This window comes from Leopardus geoffroyi, chromosome B3, assembly GCF_018350155.1.
Source record: "Leopardus geoffroyi isolate Oge1 chromosome B3, O.geoffroyi_Oge1_pat1.0, whole genome shotgun sequence".
NCBI classification, from domain to species: Eukaryota; Metazoa; Chordata; class Mammalia; order Carnivora; family Felidae; genus Leopardus; species Leopardus geoffroyi.
Genome location: NC_059337.1, coordinates 37,779,737 through 37,795,304, shown reverse-complemented (window position 1 = coordinate 37,795,304; position 15,568 = coordinate 37,779,737). Strand labels below are relative to the sequence as shown.

Here is a 15,568-nt window from a genome sequence, read left to right as displayed (position 1 = left end):
TTTCTTAATTCTCACTGTGAAGATTAAAATGGTTATTGAATTAAGTATATGAGATGGATTAGGGGGCAGTTAACTCTAATCTTTTTCCCTTCTTTCAACCCTTAAGTCTTTAATAAGAAATAATCCATTTAAATTAATCATAATGCTTAAATACGTGATAGTGATTATTCTAAGCAGTGATGTGTAAGAGGGCCTTGTCAGTTAAGACTATCAGCCCATAATACTAAAGAGCTTGTATACTATGTTCATTAAAGAATTGTAGCGTAGAAACAACTAATCCAAGCACTTCCAGGTCAGCTAGGCTCTAGAAGACATCACCATCAGGGGTTTATCATAATCAACAAACGCTTATTGTCAACCTACTGCAAAATACCACTCTGGCATCATGGAGAACATATAAACGTACACGACTTCGAGTTTGCCCTTAAACAAAACTTAAAACTTTCCAGGCATTAGAAACACAGGAAGATGTAGAGCAGTAGGAAATGTCACCAGGTAGAGGATGTGCTCAGCTGCCCAGTAAATGGTATGGACAGGGAGTGATGGGAATTTTGTCTTCAAAGTTGTCTTCTGGGAGTAACTCCTTGCAGGAGCGGAGGAATAATTTGAACCAAGCCCAGAAAGGATGAGTAACTTAGAATTCCATCTGTTCATCTGTTGTTGCACCATCTCAGAATCCAGGCAGGACAACTACCCCCAGTATTGCATTTTGAGTTGGAGTTGTGCAAACATTTGAAAAGCATTCATTTTTTTTTTCTATTAGAAAAATAAATTGTTTGCTTTCATCCACCATGACTGAGCTTTATCTCTTCTTAATTCAGAGTTTCTCACTGAATTTCCTTTCAGTGCACAGAACACCAACAAAAGAGACCTTTGCAAGTTGTTTCTCAGTGACTTTTAGAGATTTAGTTATGTATCCAGATATTTTCATTAGCATCGCTCTGAGTAAAGGTACTGATGGAAATCAACTTGCGACAGTGTCTTTCAAAGCTACAAAAGTGGGTCTCCTTAAAGAGAGGAGGGGTCGTTTTCCTTTTTTTTTAATCGGCCACCTCATATTTACTATGGCCTGGTGAAATTATATATTGCATTTAAACCATAGTATTCACACAAAAAATAATTCCATCGGAGTTTTTGGTGTAAAGTAGTATAGACAGATAGATTGATACACACACACACACACACCCCAAAGGAAAATGAGGCAAGTGAGCTAGCATTATGGGAGAGGAAGGAGAATTTATGTGTTGGGACAGCAGGGTGAGAAAGACCGAACAACATTTAAAGATTCAAAACAATAGCGTTTAGCATGAAATCTACTTTTTATCATCCTTACCCGGCCATCAGAATGAAGAAAGACAGTGTCCAGCTGTAGCAGTAGTTTGGTAGCAGGAGAATTAGAGGTAAAGGTACTAGTGCCCGAGGGGTGGGTCATGAATTAATAATTGCTATGTGGCGGATGAGCCCGTCAGAAGAGCTGAAAATGAGGAAGTTGCCTTGCAGAGCGCTATCAATCACTCAGTGACCATAACTTCCAGTAATTAGTGTATTTTATGGGCCTTTGCTTCAGTGGCTCGAAAGCACATATGCTCCAGTCACAGCTAAACTTTGCCGGAGTAATATTCCAGGATGATTTATCCTCCTGCTGCACTGGGATATACCCCTATATTAGGTGAAGATTGTGAACTAAGCTGCAATAAAGTGTAAGTTTAGGTACAGTTTGCCCAGGTTGAGACCTCAATGTATCATGCTTTTCAGCATTCATGGTTAGGCTACAGCAAGCAATCATTTTTAACCGTGAAACAAATAAAGCAATTAATGGAACAGCATTAGGATATTGTACTTGTGAATTACTGTTGCCCTCTCCCCATTTAAGTGTCCACTGTAATAAGCCCATTTCTAATTAAAAAAAAAAAAAAAAAAAAGCCCACACTCTATTGGAAACATTTATTTGTAATGCTGTCTTTTCTCCATTATTATTAGTAATCTGTGGGATAGAAGGCAGGACCTTCTGAATGATGGAGAAGTGCTTGATTTATTTCTTTGTGTTACCACGTTTGGCCTCCTTAAGTTAAAATAAATTTACTTTTTATCCGTGGACTCTAGTGAGGATGAGTAGTTCTTTTTTAAATACTGGCACATGTTAAGAAGCACTCCTGATGGGAACCTCACATTTAGGTTCTCTCTACACAAAGAAAACATGTTATTTGCGAGCTCTCAGGAGCACTTGGCACTTCTGTACAGCCGTAATGAGTTATTTGTCGTGCTTCACCCACCGCACTAGAAGTCTCTGAGGCCTTTGCAGACAGGGTCCTTTGCCATTGCCAAAAACATCTGTAGAGCCCACAGTTCTTAGTGATTTAACAAGCTTTGCCACCAACCTGCGGTATGACCTTGGGCAAATTAATTAAGCTTCTGGTGCCTCCATTGGGCCATAATTCTGTTTGTGTTAAGGAAATCCTTAGAGTTTATAGGAAAGTGTTATGTGAAAAGTATAAATTGAATAGGGAAAAGATACACACGGTCCCACTATATTCATTTCAAAGTGCCATGTTTCTACACCACTTTTAATGATGGTGTCCTTGAATTTCCTTAAAATAGACCCCCGTGATAAGCGTGTATTTCCCCCAAGCAGGGGTGGGAAGGTACACACCATTTGGTGCTTTCGTTACATTTGTTATCCCATCTTTAATTTGCAGTGTATTATAATATCACACAAGTTAAAACACTAATAGAAAAACAAACTAATTGTCTTTAATTAAAGTGAATTAGGTTTTGATTTTAATATATTTGATGTAGTGAGAACTGATAACGTGGAAGGTCCCTAAGGTTATTAGGGCATATTTCTGTTGGGCCTGATGGTGTTAGTAATAACCCTCTTCCTCATAGTTGGAGACATGAACAAATATGTCACTTCATCAGTCTCTGTTACTCGCACTTATGCCCCTCCGCAGGGGTCGCAGATTCCACAAGTTATCAGCTAATGGCGTTATACATTAAAAATTGAAGCTTTCCTCACTCTGAGGCCTTTCAAGGCTTTGTTCTTAAGCCCTAGACACTTTGGAGTGCAGCTGCAAACTATAGGCAGAAGATTAAATTAATTTGTAACTCTTTTTTTTTTTTTTTTTTTTTTTTTTGGTCCTGCATTACTAAATCTTCCACATTTAATTGAAACCCTACTTCAAGACGCTTTGTGTTTCTGTGTTCTTTGTTGTCAGTTTAACCTCCAAAGCACTTTAACACTGGTAAATTGCTGTTATATCCTTTGGATTGTTTCTAAACCATTCAGTAAGAGGATAGTGAAATTGATACATGGGAAGAAAAGTAAAATCTTAGGGTAGATTTTGAGGTATTTAATATTTATTATGGTTCTTTCCCAGCATAGTTTCAGATGATTTAAACTCTCTCTCTAGGACTGTGTAAATTGGTCTTGGGATGAAATCTCACCTAGGGAATTTTATGTAATCCAGTAGTTAAGTCTGATTTTTTTAAAGTTTTCCTGTGTCTGAATGTTCCACAGTAGCTGCTGCATTTCTATAAAATGAAGGTTTAACTGCAGTGCACAATCTAAATGCAAGATCCTTAGATGGAAATTTAATTGTGTAAAATGTGCACAAGGTAATTAAGAACAAATTTTAGAACATTTCAGTCTATAAAGTCCTCCTTCAGCTAGATCACTGGCTATATTGAAAATGCTTATTTTCAATTTGCAGTTATGCCAAGAAACATAGGATACGTCTAAATTAAGAATTAAAAAAAATTCCAGGGCTCTTCGGTATAAGTGTAAATTTAAAACCCATCCCACATTGTTGATATTCTAGGTAAGAAACTTGATTCACCAAAAACATTTTTGAGTTTCTGTCCTGCTCTTGCATTCTTGCCACAATATATTTTTGCTCTCTATCGTTTATGACTCCGTGGCCATAATTATTCTTGTTATCAACAGAAGCCATTTTTGTTGCTTTGTAAATAAGTATCTTCTACCTTTTTTTAAAATACAGATGTTTCTGTCATGCAATTGCTCTGCAATTTGGCAGTCGTTATGATCACACCTACATATTTGTTGTTTAAATTATAAGATCCAACATATTAAAATGCTGCTAACTCGAGTGAGTATTCCATAGATTTTGATTGGACATATCAAAGATCAATAAGATGACACTAAGGAGTTTTTAGTTTTACGGCGAAGTGTTAGTGGTTTGCTGATATTTAAATGTATTCCCAATGGTAGGTGTTTTCAGAGCATTCTTTTTCTACCTTTTATATAGTGCATTTCCCACAACGAACAGAGTATTTAGCAGTTTGCTAAATCTTAAGTATTTGGAATTAAAATGCACTTTTTTAATTTAACATTAGATAGAATCCTGTCCCTCCCCCATCTCTACCTCCACCCTCCAAAAATAAATAAAGCTTTTCCAAATCTTTTACAATACAAGGCGCTCCCCTCCTGGGAATGAAAAGGATGTGAGAGTCATTTGATGAATTGCTGGCGCTTAAGTGCATCCACATTTTTCAATATGCTTTTTTTTTTAAACTGGACTTAAGCTGCCTATATTTAAATGCTGCTTTTGTAAAGATGATGAAGAGAGCAAAGATTTCTATTGGCTTAGTCCTAATCTGTTTGCTTTGTTGTGATTCTTTTTTTTTTTTTTCCTTTCCTTTAACTGTTAACCTATTTATAAATCTAAATCTACATACAAAGGTCATTGGTTGGCTGAACTTAAACCATTTTACTCAGTAAATTTAATTAAGAAAATACAGTGCAACTCATAAGCAAATGAGTTTTTTCCTAGTTTTAAACCAAACCACCCTCTTGAGTGCTGATTGCCTTGCCCGACCCCTGGTGATACAGAAACAGGCAAAATTAAAAAGGACATTAAAGCTTCATTAAATCTGAAACACATTTAGTACAGTGACATATCTGCAGGCCATTTCGGAGAAGATTACATACTCTCTTTTGTAAGTTTCCTAATTTATAATACCTTGACAATAAAAACTGGGGAAATGCAAGTAGATTAATAGACCGGTAGGGGTAAAAGATACAGAATGGCCCCAGGTCCGTCTGTCTCTGAAACATTCACTCATAGCATATGTGTTCCCTCTTCCCCATAAGGCTTCAGTGTTTATTTTGACTTTTGACAGCCTCATGAAGAACCTGTTCTTCATGCAGCCATATCTGCTAACAGCCCTTTTCCTTTTTTACCTTCTCCTAATTGAACTTGATAAAAGGGTTCTAGGGCCTGGCTATATATTTCCTTCTATTTTGCCACAAGACAAATAGTGTGGAGCAAAAGCACTGCAGTTGCATTAAACCTAGAAGGACAGGGACATACATGGAGGGCAGCTGCCTCTCCCGGGGCCTTAAAATGACTGCTTTTGGCACCAGCCTAATAGTGCCACTGCCAGTTTTCACTGGTGCAGAATTGGAATCCTGGGCCCGCTGCTGGAGCAGCCCAGGAGTGACAGTAGGCAAGAGAGGACACGATCGTTCTGCTCTGGTCAAGGGCAAGGAATCATTCTCAGTCTTCTGGCTCCAAAGAGGTCAGAGCTGCAAGATATCTTAGATGCAGTTCTCCCAGGAATGTAGTTGACAGGACTGAGATTTTGTAGGATGTCAGGAAAGTATACACAAGGCAAAGCCAGTCCCAAGAATGATGAGTTCCCCAGTTCAAGCACTGCTACCTGTTTCCAAGCAGACTGGTACCCAGGGGCTCCCAGCTGACCAGCGTGCACTGAATTTTCTCTCTGTTCTCTTGCATGGTGGTATCTTATAGGGTAAATGAATGATATCAGCCATCCTCATTACATTGTACCAGTCATGACAGAGGCCACCAAGTAGATGAGTGCACGGTCCCAAGTTGATTCATATTTTTCATTTTATGCCACTTTTTTAAAGCGTTTCATTTCTCATTGCTTATTAGTTCTTTCAACCACAAGAGGCACTGTCCAGTGTTGGTACCAGCCAGCTAATGTAGATTTTCACAACGTGTGTAGTGGGCAAGTTCTTCTGCCAGTAAGCCATGTGGACAGAGTTCTTCCATAGTCCTCAGTGACATGTTGGACGTATACCCGAGTGAGTGGCACGGTGCCTGTAGAAAGACTTGAGATAAAATATTCTAAATGTTGTCTACTACTTATTGTTAGCTTTTTTAGATGAGAGCTCCTCCTCTTAGTAGTTTTCTAATTCCAAATGGAAGGACATGCAAACCTTGTAATCCACAGATGAGTGCGATGATAGATGACAGCTTTTTTTGAGCGGTCACTGCCTGTCAGGTCAATACAGAATGGTACAAACGCCTGGCCTACCATCTCTGCTGCAGTGGACCATAGTGACTCCTCCAAGATCATTGTGCACACTCTCCTTGGCCAGGCACATGCATGGCCTGTATTGGGTAAGATTGGTGTAGGGGGGAGTGGAAAACGGAGTCTCTTCCCTTCCCCGTTAACAACAGTATATAGTGGGGCCCGTGGGTGCCTCGGTTGGTTAAGCGTCTGACCCTTGACTTCAGCTCAGGTCATAATCTCACGGTTTGTGAATTTAAGCCCCGCATTGGGCTCTGTGCTGGCGGCATGGAGCCTGCTTGGGATTCCGCCTCCCCCTCTCTTTCTGCACCTCCCCTGCTTCTCTCTCTCTCTCTCAAAATAAATTAAAAAATAAACTTAAAAAAAAGTTTTTTTTTTATGTTTATTTATATTTTTGAGAGAAAGACAGATCACAAGTGGGGGGAGGGGCAGAGAGAGAGGGAGACAAGAATCCCAAGCAGGTTCCAGGTTCTGAGCTGTCACAGAGACCAGCATGGGGCTCAGACTCACAAACTGCGAGATCAGGACCTGAGCTGAGTCAGACGCTTAACCAACTGAGCCATCCAGATGCCTCCCCAAAAACACCAGTGTATAGACAACAAACATAATCACACAAAACTGTGAAAGGGAGTTTCAGATCCACACTCTCTTTCCATCATACCATCTTGTGTTGTTTTTGCTGTCCATAATTTATACTAATCCCTTGATTAATGATATTACTAAGTGAATAATGGTAGTATAACTTTATATCTTGAAAATCTGTGAGCTCTAAGAAATGAGTATAAGGTCATGAAACTTTCTAGGCATTGCAAAACACACGCACATACACATATAAAAATATACATCCAAATGAGTGTTGGCCTTTTCAAAGTAGTCACCTTTTGAATCATATGGTTTATTCCTGTTACATTGCTCTTGCTCAGACTGGTTTTAGATCTTTGAAAATTAACTTCAGCATTTTCATGTCTATCCTCAGTAAGGGTATCTTGTTTATTTATTTTTATTTCTTTTTCAGAAGTGGCTTTGGGGTTTGGTAATACCCACAAGCCATTCAGACTTTAGTCAACAAATAATTTACATTTTCAAAAAGCACAGGGAGCAGAATTTTTAAGTCCAAGATAAAATGCAGTTCTAGCAAAATGAAGTAGATGTTCTTTTGTTACTTGAAATGATTCTAAACACAATTCCAAAAGAGTTCAAAAATGTTTCCGGGTGTCTGTGTTTTTTAAATAAATACACAACTTCTTAAGATGTAGAAAAGCAATATAAAATGCCAGAAAGAACCTGGATTAAGTTGCAAGCCTAGGGTCAGGCCCTAGCTTCTCATTAACTGTGTGGAAACTTTTTCAGTGGGGCTCTTGGGTTCTAATCTGTGAAATGGATTGATGCTGTCATGAGTTCATTCCAGGTTCACAGTTCCCTGATACAGCGATTCCACTCCGAAAGTAGTTACAAATATATAGAGAAGATTTCAGGCCTGAGAATGGGCCACATTATGAAGTTGCAAAGTTTTGCTACTATTTTCTTTAAATATGTTATGGTGTATTTGGTAAATTTGATCTTATTACTTTATATCAACCCTGTTCCTGGTGGAATCATTTGGTTTTTACAGGTGAGAATTCCAAGACCAAAATTAAGTGACTGGCCTAGAAACACATGGCAATTTACAAATCAAGCAAAATTGGAAGCTCTCTAAAGATTCGTGTCCCCAATTTCAGACTTTGACCTATAGTGTTGAATTCCCAGCCTTGAATCAGCCCTTTCCTACTAATGGTAGCTCTTTATTCCTAACAGTAGATAGAAAGTGAATGAAAAAAACTAATAAATTGATGAAAATAATGGCAAAAATTTCCATTTCATGTGGCCCATTCCCCATATCCTATAACACTGCGTGTGTACTTGTGACTAAAAACTCTACACAACTAAGGGCTGGGAAACAAGAAGGTGTCTCCATCTTACAAGAGGAGAAACCAACAGTCTCCTCTAGTTTACATCTCTGTCTCAATGAATATTGTCGCACACATGTGAATGTGAATCATGCCCATAGAGCTGAGAACATTCCTAAGAGAAACCACATAATGGTAATGTTTAGTTGTTAAAATTGGAATATTTTATCAGGGATGCAACATTGCCCATTGAAAACGTCCATTCTAAATACAACTCTTAAGGTAATTACAGCAATAGTTTAGTTCCTGCATCCAAGGTTGTGAGCTTTTTATATTTGCTGGGTACAGTTCTGAAATTTAGTGCTTGTCTGTCTTAAGGAGATCTGCCCTGCATGCAAATCTATAACTAGACAAATATTATTTCCTTTCCCAGCTTGCTCTTGGGAGGTTTCCATATCCCCAGGTAAGATTGTTCATTACTGCCGTTTGCCACTGTGACATTCATTCCTATGTATGAAGGTGCAGGGAGCAATTGTGAACATTTGAGCCACATACAAATAAATCTGTCCTGTTAAATTGAAAAGTGATATCTTAAAGGAGTCATTTAGAAGTCTCTATTGATTTTTGATTTTTTTTAAACACCAGATTTTTTTCTCCTCGTTGTTAAAGGTTGAAAGGCATCATCGCGCTCTTCCTTTGTGTGACATTGGCGGTGTTTTTCCTTATCCTAGCCCAGTGCCATGTGCTCATACTGAGGTTAGAGGAGAGGCACAGCCTTTTCTTGATATACTGTTTGAGCCTTTAGATCCAATTAAAATTATTTCAATTAAAAGGTTGAGATGAAGGGTGAAATATGTGATCTGGATCATTATTTTTGCCAAGCAAATAGGCCCCCAGCTTTATGTGGGTGTGATTCTGAACATACTGATTTTTAAAAAATTTGCCTCTTGCTGTCCACACTTGTAAGAAAGCAAACTGTCCGTTATGTTACCGTTACTGATGATCATCTTTATAATTTCTTTAAGATTCTTATTTGGAAGGGTGCTAGCACTTAAACTATAAAGGTGTTTTGTGGTTTGAAAATGATTCCCCCGTGTATGTGGGGGGAAATAAGTGAAATGTCTAGAGGGATGAAAAATGAATGGTTTGACTGTTTTCCTCTGGTTGGTGCTCACTGTTTTTCTGGCATCTTGGTCTGTACAGGCCAAAGCGCCTGGAGGCATGTCTGATTTAAAGGTGGTGTTGGTCTCTGCTCTTTAAGCATCTATTAACTTGCTATTATTATGCAAATAAGTGTTGTATTACACATACTAATTTATGCATGGTTAGATTATGCAGATGCATCACAAACATGGTTATTGAATAATAGGATGGGGCTCATTCACTCTACCATCTTTATAAGCTGTTTTAAGCGAATTCTCCTGGTACCCATGTGGACATTTAAAGACCCTTCACTTGCTGAAATGTCTCTTTTGTATCCTCTTTCTTTTACTGTTAAAGCCCTCAGATAAGTGGGGGAGACATCGCCTAAGTTATTAGGTTCAAGAGTGTTACACTCACTTTTCAAATCTGCAGCCTTCTTTGTTTAAACATAATCTTTTCCTTAAAGAGGAAATCTAAAATGTAATCGCTTGGCATGCATGCTAGCATTTAGTCAGATTTTAGTGGATATAGGCTTGCTGCTTAGCTCTAGGTAGCCCATCAAATTAAAATCACATTTTCAGGATTTATAGCTCATTAGAATATTTATCTTGGTAAGCCTCTTATCCTGTCGGTAATTTTTAAACAATTCACTGTTTGGCCAATTTATACAATCCCCTAAAATTCTGTAAATGAAGAGACCCTGTTACAGTATATCTCTCAGAGAAGTCTTAGTAGAAAAACCTGTGAGCCATCTCGTAAAAGTGCCAGAGATTGAGAACGTAGCTATGTTCTTGAGATTCTTAATGTGTCGAGTAATTAACCAGTGAGATTTGGTAAGTGATGAGTGTAAGAAACAGATTGCTATTGCGTTTAACGAATGAAGCATTTGAATGCTCTGGTCAGATTTGGGAAGAGGCTGTACACCTTTGCAATTCTGTTTTTTTGAAATGTTTAAGTATATGTGTGTGTACTTGATCAGTCAAGTGGAAGCTGGAAAATTCTAATGTGCTGGGCTCCCTTGTTAGCAATAACCTTTATGCCAGAGTCAGAGAGAAAACCGTATTCCGTGAATCATGATCGAATATTGTCACCGAATTGGGACTTTCATTTGAAATAATAGAAGCAGCTTTGATGCCATCAGGCCTGTTTCCCACGTCTTTCATCAGAAGTTGGTGTGCTTCATTGCTAAAATCAGCAATGACGTCAGGTGGAGTTGGCATCTATTTCACAGGCTTGGCCCTGGAGACTTCAGACTGGGAAAGGGTGCTGTAGCCACACGATACCTGCCCTTCCCTTTGCCCTCAAAGCACGTGGATAACAATGTTTATTTTCATAGTATTCTGACACTGGATTATGAATAACACCTTCTCTTTGGCCCATAGTATCTCATTTGAACCCCCAGCCACTCCGTGAGATGGTGTCCCCTTAAATTGGGCAAACAGAATGGTTGATATGTGCACTGTTGAATTGCAGCAGGGTTGCAGTAGGCAGGAGTGAATCACAGACATCGGGATTGGGAGGGATCTCAGACATCATCGAATCAAACCTCTGTACCGTATCTCTGGAAAGCAGACATCCACACTCTGCTTGAACACCTCGGGGGATAAGAAACTCATTACTTTATAAACAGCCATCCAGTCAAAGCAGTCTTCTGTTTACCAAGCCGAGGACTAACTGCTTCATCCTAATAGTTGCCCACTGATCTGGTCCTTGAACACATGAAAGCCTTTCATATATTCTCATGATCACATAGTTTGGCATCCCTTCTGTCAGGGCCAGAGACGGTACCAGGACATCACTACTCTGAACTCAAAGTCGGATCAGGGCATCAAATCCGAGCTCGTCACTAGTGGCAAGTTGGGAAGATGGGCCTGTTGGAGAGACCTCTGGACCAGGAGCCAAAAGATGAGAATTAGAACCCAGCTCCACCACAAACTGTAGTCACCACAGGCCTTAATTCTTGCTTTGTGACTCCTTGGAGTTTCATTTTCCTAACTCTAGGATGAGGATCCTGATACTTGTCTTTTCTATCTGATGAGAGCAAGTATGCAGATGTAATGGGCTTATGGATAAGGAAACCACTCGCAGAAGTACAGAGGGCCATCCCACTGGCCCTGATGTTGGGCTGTAGCACACAATGGAATTTCTAATAGTCAACCAAAGGTCGCGAAAGGATGTGCTCGGCAACTGCCAGCCACAGCTGGAGCAGAGCGTAAAATGAGTAGAGAGGAAAGCGGAGAGGAGAGTCCAGCTTTGAGACTTCTACCAACCTGGCCTCAGTGCTGCTTGCTGACAGTGTCGTTAGCATTGCCTCTTCCTGCCGGTGACACCGTGTGTGTTTCCAGTGGGGATGCAGATGAGGGAAGGGTGTCAGGAAGACGTTAGGGAGACTCTCTGGCCTGGGACCAATGTAAAAATTAAAGGACTGGATTTTTGTTGAGATAATTATTCTATATAGACTTCATTGTTTTGTGCTTGAGTTTTTATCTGTTATTTGGAAGCACTCTCTAGTTTCGTTTCCTTTAGGCCTTTAAGTTGGAGAGCCTCATTGGCATGCAGTTTAGGACTCTACAGAAAAAAAGTTTAGGAGCCACTCTAAATGCTCAGGCGTGTTAATGTTACTACACCTTATAATAGGAGAACAACGATGTCGTGGATTCACGTAACTCTTTTCTGCCATCGAGCTCCAGGTCACTTCCTGTTATCTGACTCGGGCTGTCCATCCCACCTACAGGGGCTGTTCTTCCCAACCTCCAGGGGAGCAGACTGAGGCTTGGCGAGGTGAGGCACCTTGCCTCAGGGATGAATGGGTATAGTCAGATAGATGTAGGACTTACAGACAACTAAACCAAATGAGTGGGCTCTGTGTACTCCGAATTTTGTTGGCTGTTTATACTACTCTTCTTCCCACTGAGCCCCTCCAAGTCCTTTTCCTGATTTGCCTTCTCCACCGTAGGAGGCCTTGTGTGTAGGTGAGAAATGCTGCACGTCGGGGGCCATGCCATGGTAGATGATGACAAGACCATTCCCTAGAGGCCTTTCGCTTTTCTTACCATGTGATTAGCAGAGTCACAGCAGGATCCAGAGGGCTCCAGAGCTCTCCCTGACCCCAGTGCCATTAAATTCTGGGTGCCTGTGAAGCAACGGGATCATGAAAAATTGTGTTTTTAAATATCTCACAAACGTAGTATATCCATTTCTTGAACGCTTTAGCATTAATAGTAGTCTGGAAAGATGTGCAGGTCTGGACAAGGACTGGAGCTGTGTAGAGCTAATCGTGTAGATCCAAATTCAGTTGACTTAAAAAACATCATGGTGGGCAATGGTTTGTTTAATGACACCATAATTGAGGAGAACTGAAAAAGATTGCCTGCTAAAAATTGTCACCCTTCATTCAAACTTTACAGTAGTGCCCTGCATTGATACGATAGTAAATCCATTAAGGAGACTTCTCAGGAGGGTGTTCTAGCTCTGACATTTTGGAGATTTGGTAAGCAGGATGCCACAGGAAATTGAAGAAAATACAGATACAAATGTATTTAAAGTACTTTTGTATGTATAAAAATGTTGTTGTTCTTTTGGCTACAATTCCTGATCTTGGTTAATAAATTACATCAAAATGACCTGAAGTTAAAAAAAGGAAAAAAATCTGAGCAAATAGTGCCCCTGGTATTGTAAAGCTTTGAATGTTTTCACACCCCATTAATTTATTACTTCTCTTTCTTCATCTTTAAATTTCATTTTTTTTTCAAAAATTCCGACTCCCCGCTGCTGCAGTGATTTTCATCTTGTTGTTAATTTTCCCTGCTCCATATGGAGCTCCAGACATTTCACCTGGAGGCTGTACTAGATTTTGTTGTAGTGATCGTACTTCCGGAGGCCAAAACTGTCATTTAGGGTTCCTGGTGCATCTGTCTGCGCCAGGCTTTTCACTGGCATGGGAGAGTGTGAATAACAAATTGGATGCACCTGAGATTCAGATGATTAGTGTGTTTTGTGAATCTCCACGACTTGTAAGCAGATAGCTCTGGGGGGGGTGGGAGGGCTAAACAGCGACTGTGGGTGAATCTGTACTCACACCTTACATTTGGGGCTTTGCAAGGGAAGTGCAAACATCCCAGGCAGTCTGAGTGCAGAGAGAGTAACAAATATTTCATCCTGCCTTGTCATTGATTAGAAAAGAGCCTTTAATTTCATTTCACCCCATGTTGTGATTAATTTGCATTCTTTGTCAGAAGTTAATGGAGTTTTTTATGGTTCACTCTGAAATCCTTGAAGACATCAGACTTGATCTGATGTTTATACAACCGCCAGCGGAATTTTTTCGTTTGATTGATGGCAAGCTTGATGTTATTCCAAACGGCTTTTTAAGCTGTTTTTAAGAATTATTTGAATAAAATGCAAGCAAGATATTGTTGTAACGATCAAGATTATCTGTTAAAAATCTGTTTCAAATAAAGAAGATGATAAGTAGTAAAAAGGATCAAAAACATAAGAGATAAAGTGAATAGCGACATTATTTGTTAAAAATACATAAGAATGGCATTCAGATAAATTATTGCAATATATAGAGATCATTTTTCTTGAAAAAAAAATATACCATCATCTGGCCAGATAGAATAATTAAGGCAAAGGTAGAAGGAAAATCTAGATCTTTGGGATTAAAAACCTTTACTACCAATTGGCTAATTCTCATTTATTCTGCCAGCTTTTACCACCAATGTACGAAATAGAGATCTACTGTTCTTAACTCAAGGAGACAGGGTCTGTCAGGCCTGTTAGCTGAACAAAATGATGACATATTACTTGTCTCAATAAAGAGACATTCTTAAATCCCAGTACAAGTTAAACATAAGTGGATGATAGAGGATTTTAAGTGAAAGACATGCATTCTTAATAGTATAACGACTGGCTTTTTTCATAGGATAGTACAGAAATGAAATGCCCTGTTTTTAAAAGCAGTATATACCCTGGTTGTTTGTGTGGGTGAAAGGAATGTGTGTGTTTTTATCCCATATACACTACATATCAAAGTATGAGGGGAGCTGTAGGTGGCGTTTGCTCAGAACCCCCTGCTACTAACCAAGGAAATATGTTGTGCAAATGCTTTTTGATTACTAATACCATTTGTTTGATTTGGGGGCTTTGCCTTGCTTCAGCAGATTCTTGCTTTGCTGTGATTGCTGCTAGTGAAACTTGCTCATAGGTCAAAAGCTACTTATCTGAGCACTTTCATTTAAAACAGATTAATTTATTTGCTGTATCTGAAAGTTTGCTAAATAATTGGGTGGTTTTAATTGAAGTTACTGCTTTCTGATCCTTGTATTAACATGATCTAAGGTCCTTTTTATTATATGCAATCCATATTATTGACCAAATTTGCCCTGTTTTCATTTAAATGTAAGCAGCTTGTCAAGGAGAAAATATTTTGTGTAACTTGGCTTGGAAACCTGCTATTTTAATGTGTTTTTTTTTTTTTTTCAATTGACAGACTGTCTTTTAAACATTCATTTATTCTGCAGTAATAAATTGTGCTCTGGATAGAGCATTTGTCTCATAATGGAGTAGAAAGCGTATGTTCTTAAAACTATTTTAAAATATTAAACACTTTTCAAAAGATAATGCTGGAATTCTGAGTTTTATACCTAATTTTATTCATGTTTTAAAAGCCTTTTACTGTGCTATTACTAATCCTAATTTTGATAATTGAATGTTGTTTTATATTCAATGTTAAATTCAGACCATCGATTTTATTATTTATGTACTAATGTACTGATCATGACTAGAACAATGTAGAATTGCAAAATAATACCTAGAAAGTTGACCTTCTTTGAAAAAAAGGGATTTGGAGTTTATCCCTTGTTACATGAACTTTTTGAAGTTTAGAACATCAAGGGTTCTATAAAATCATAAATATCCATTTTTTTGTGTGAGGTCTGTAGTCAAAGAACAAAAAAACAAACAATGGGTAATTACCCCAGACTTCAAGTACTCACCTTTAGTTGGCAAGAGTCCAAAAGCAATGTGCGTGCATTTTTTTGCTAAACAGGTTTCTAGCCTACATGTTTTAATTCATTATTTTCATTCTTGTTATTTAGGATATAGACATTTAAAATAGAGCGTTACTTAAAGCCATACAAAGTCTGATTTTGTGTTCCACAAAAGGCAGAGGTGAAATCTAAGTGATAGGAAGATGCTCCCTTACATACATATGCTGCTTCCCAGGAATTTTGAAAGTG

At 38.8% G+C, this 15,568-nt stretch overlaps 1 protein-coding gene across 11 annotated transcripts in view; it reads left to right on the top strand.

Moving 5' to 3' along the window:
* The window catches only part of MAP2K5 (mitogen-activated protein kinase kinase 5), a 277,056-nt gene that overhangs the window by 182,549 nt on the left and 78,939 nt on the right, over positions 1-15,568 (top strand). For 8 of the 11 annotated variants that reach the window (XM_045449320.1, XM_045449316.1, XM_045449318.1 and 5 more), the window contains exon 17: positions 8,620-8,649. The exons of the other annotated variants lie outside the window; for them this stretch is intronic. In XM_045449320.1, the coding sequence (XP_045305276.1) occupies positions 8,620-8,649 (30 nt within the window). The remainder of the gene's footprint in view (positions 1-8,619; positions 8,650-15,568) is intronic. 11 annotated transcript variants of the gene reach the window in all.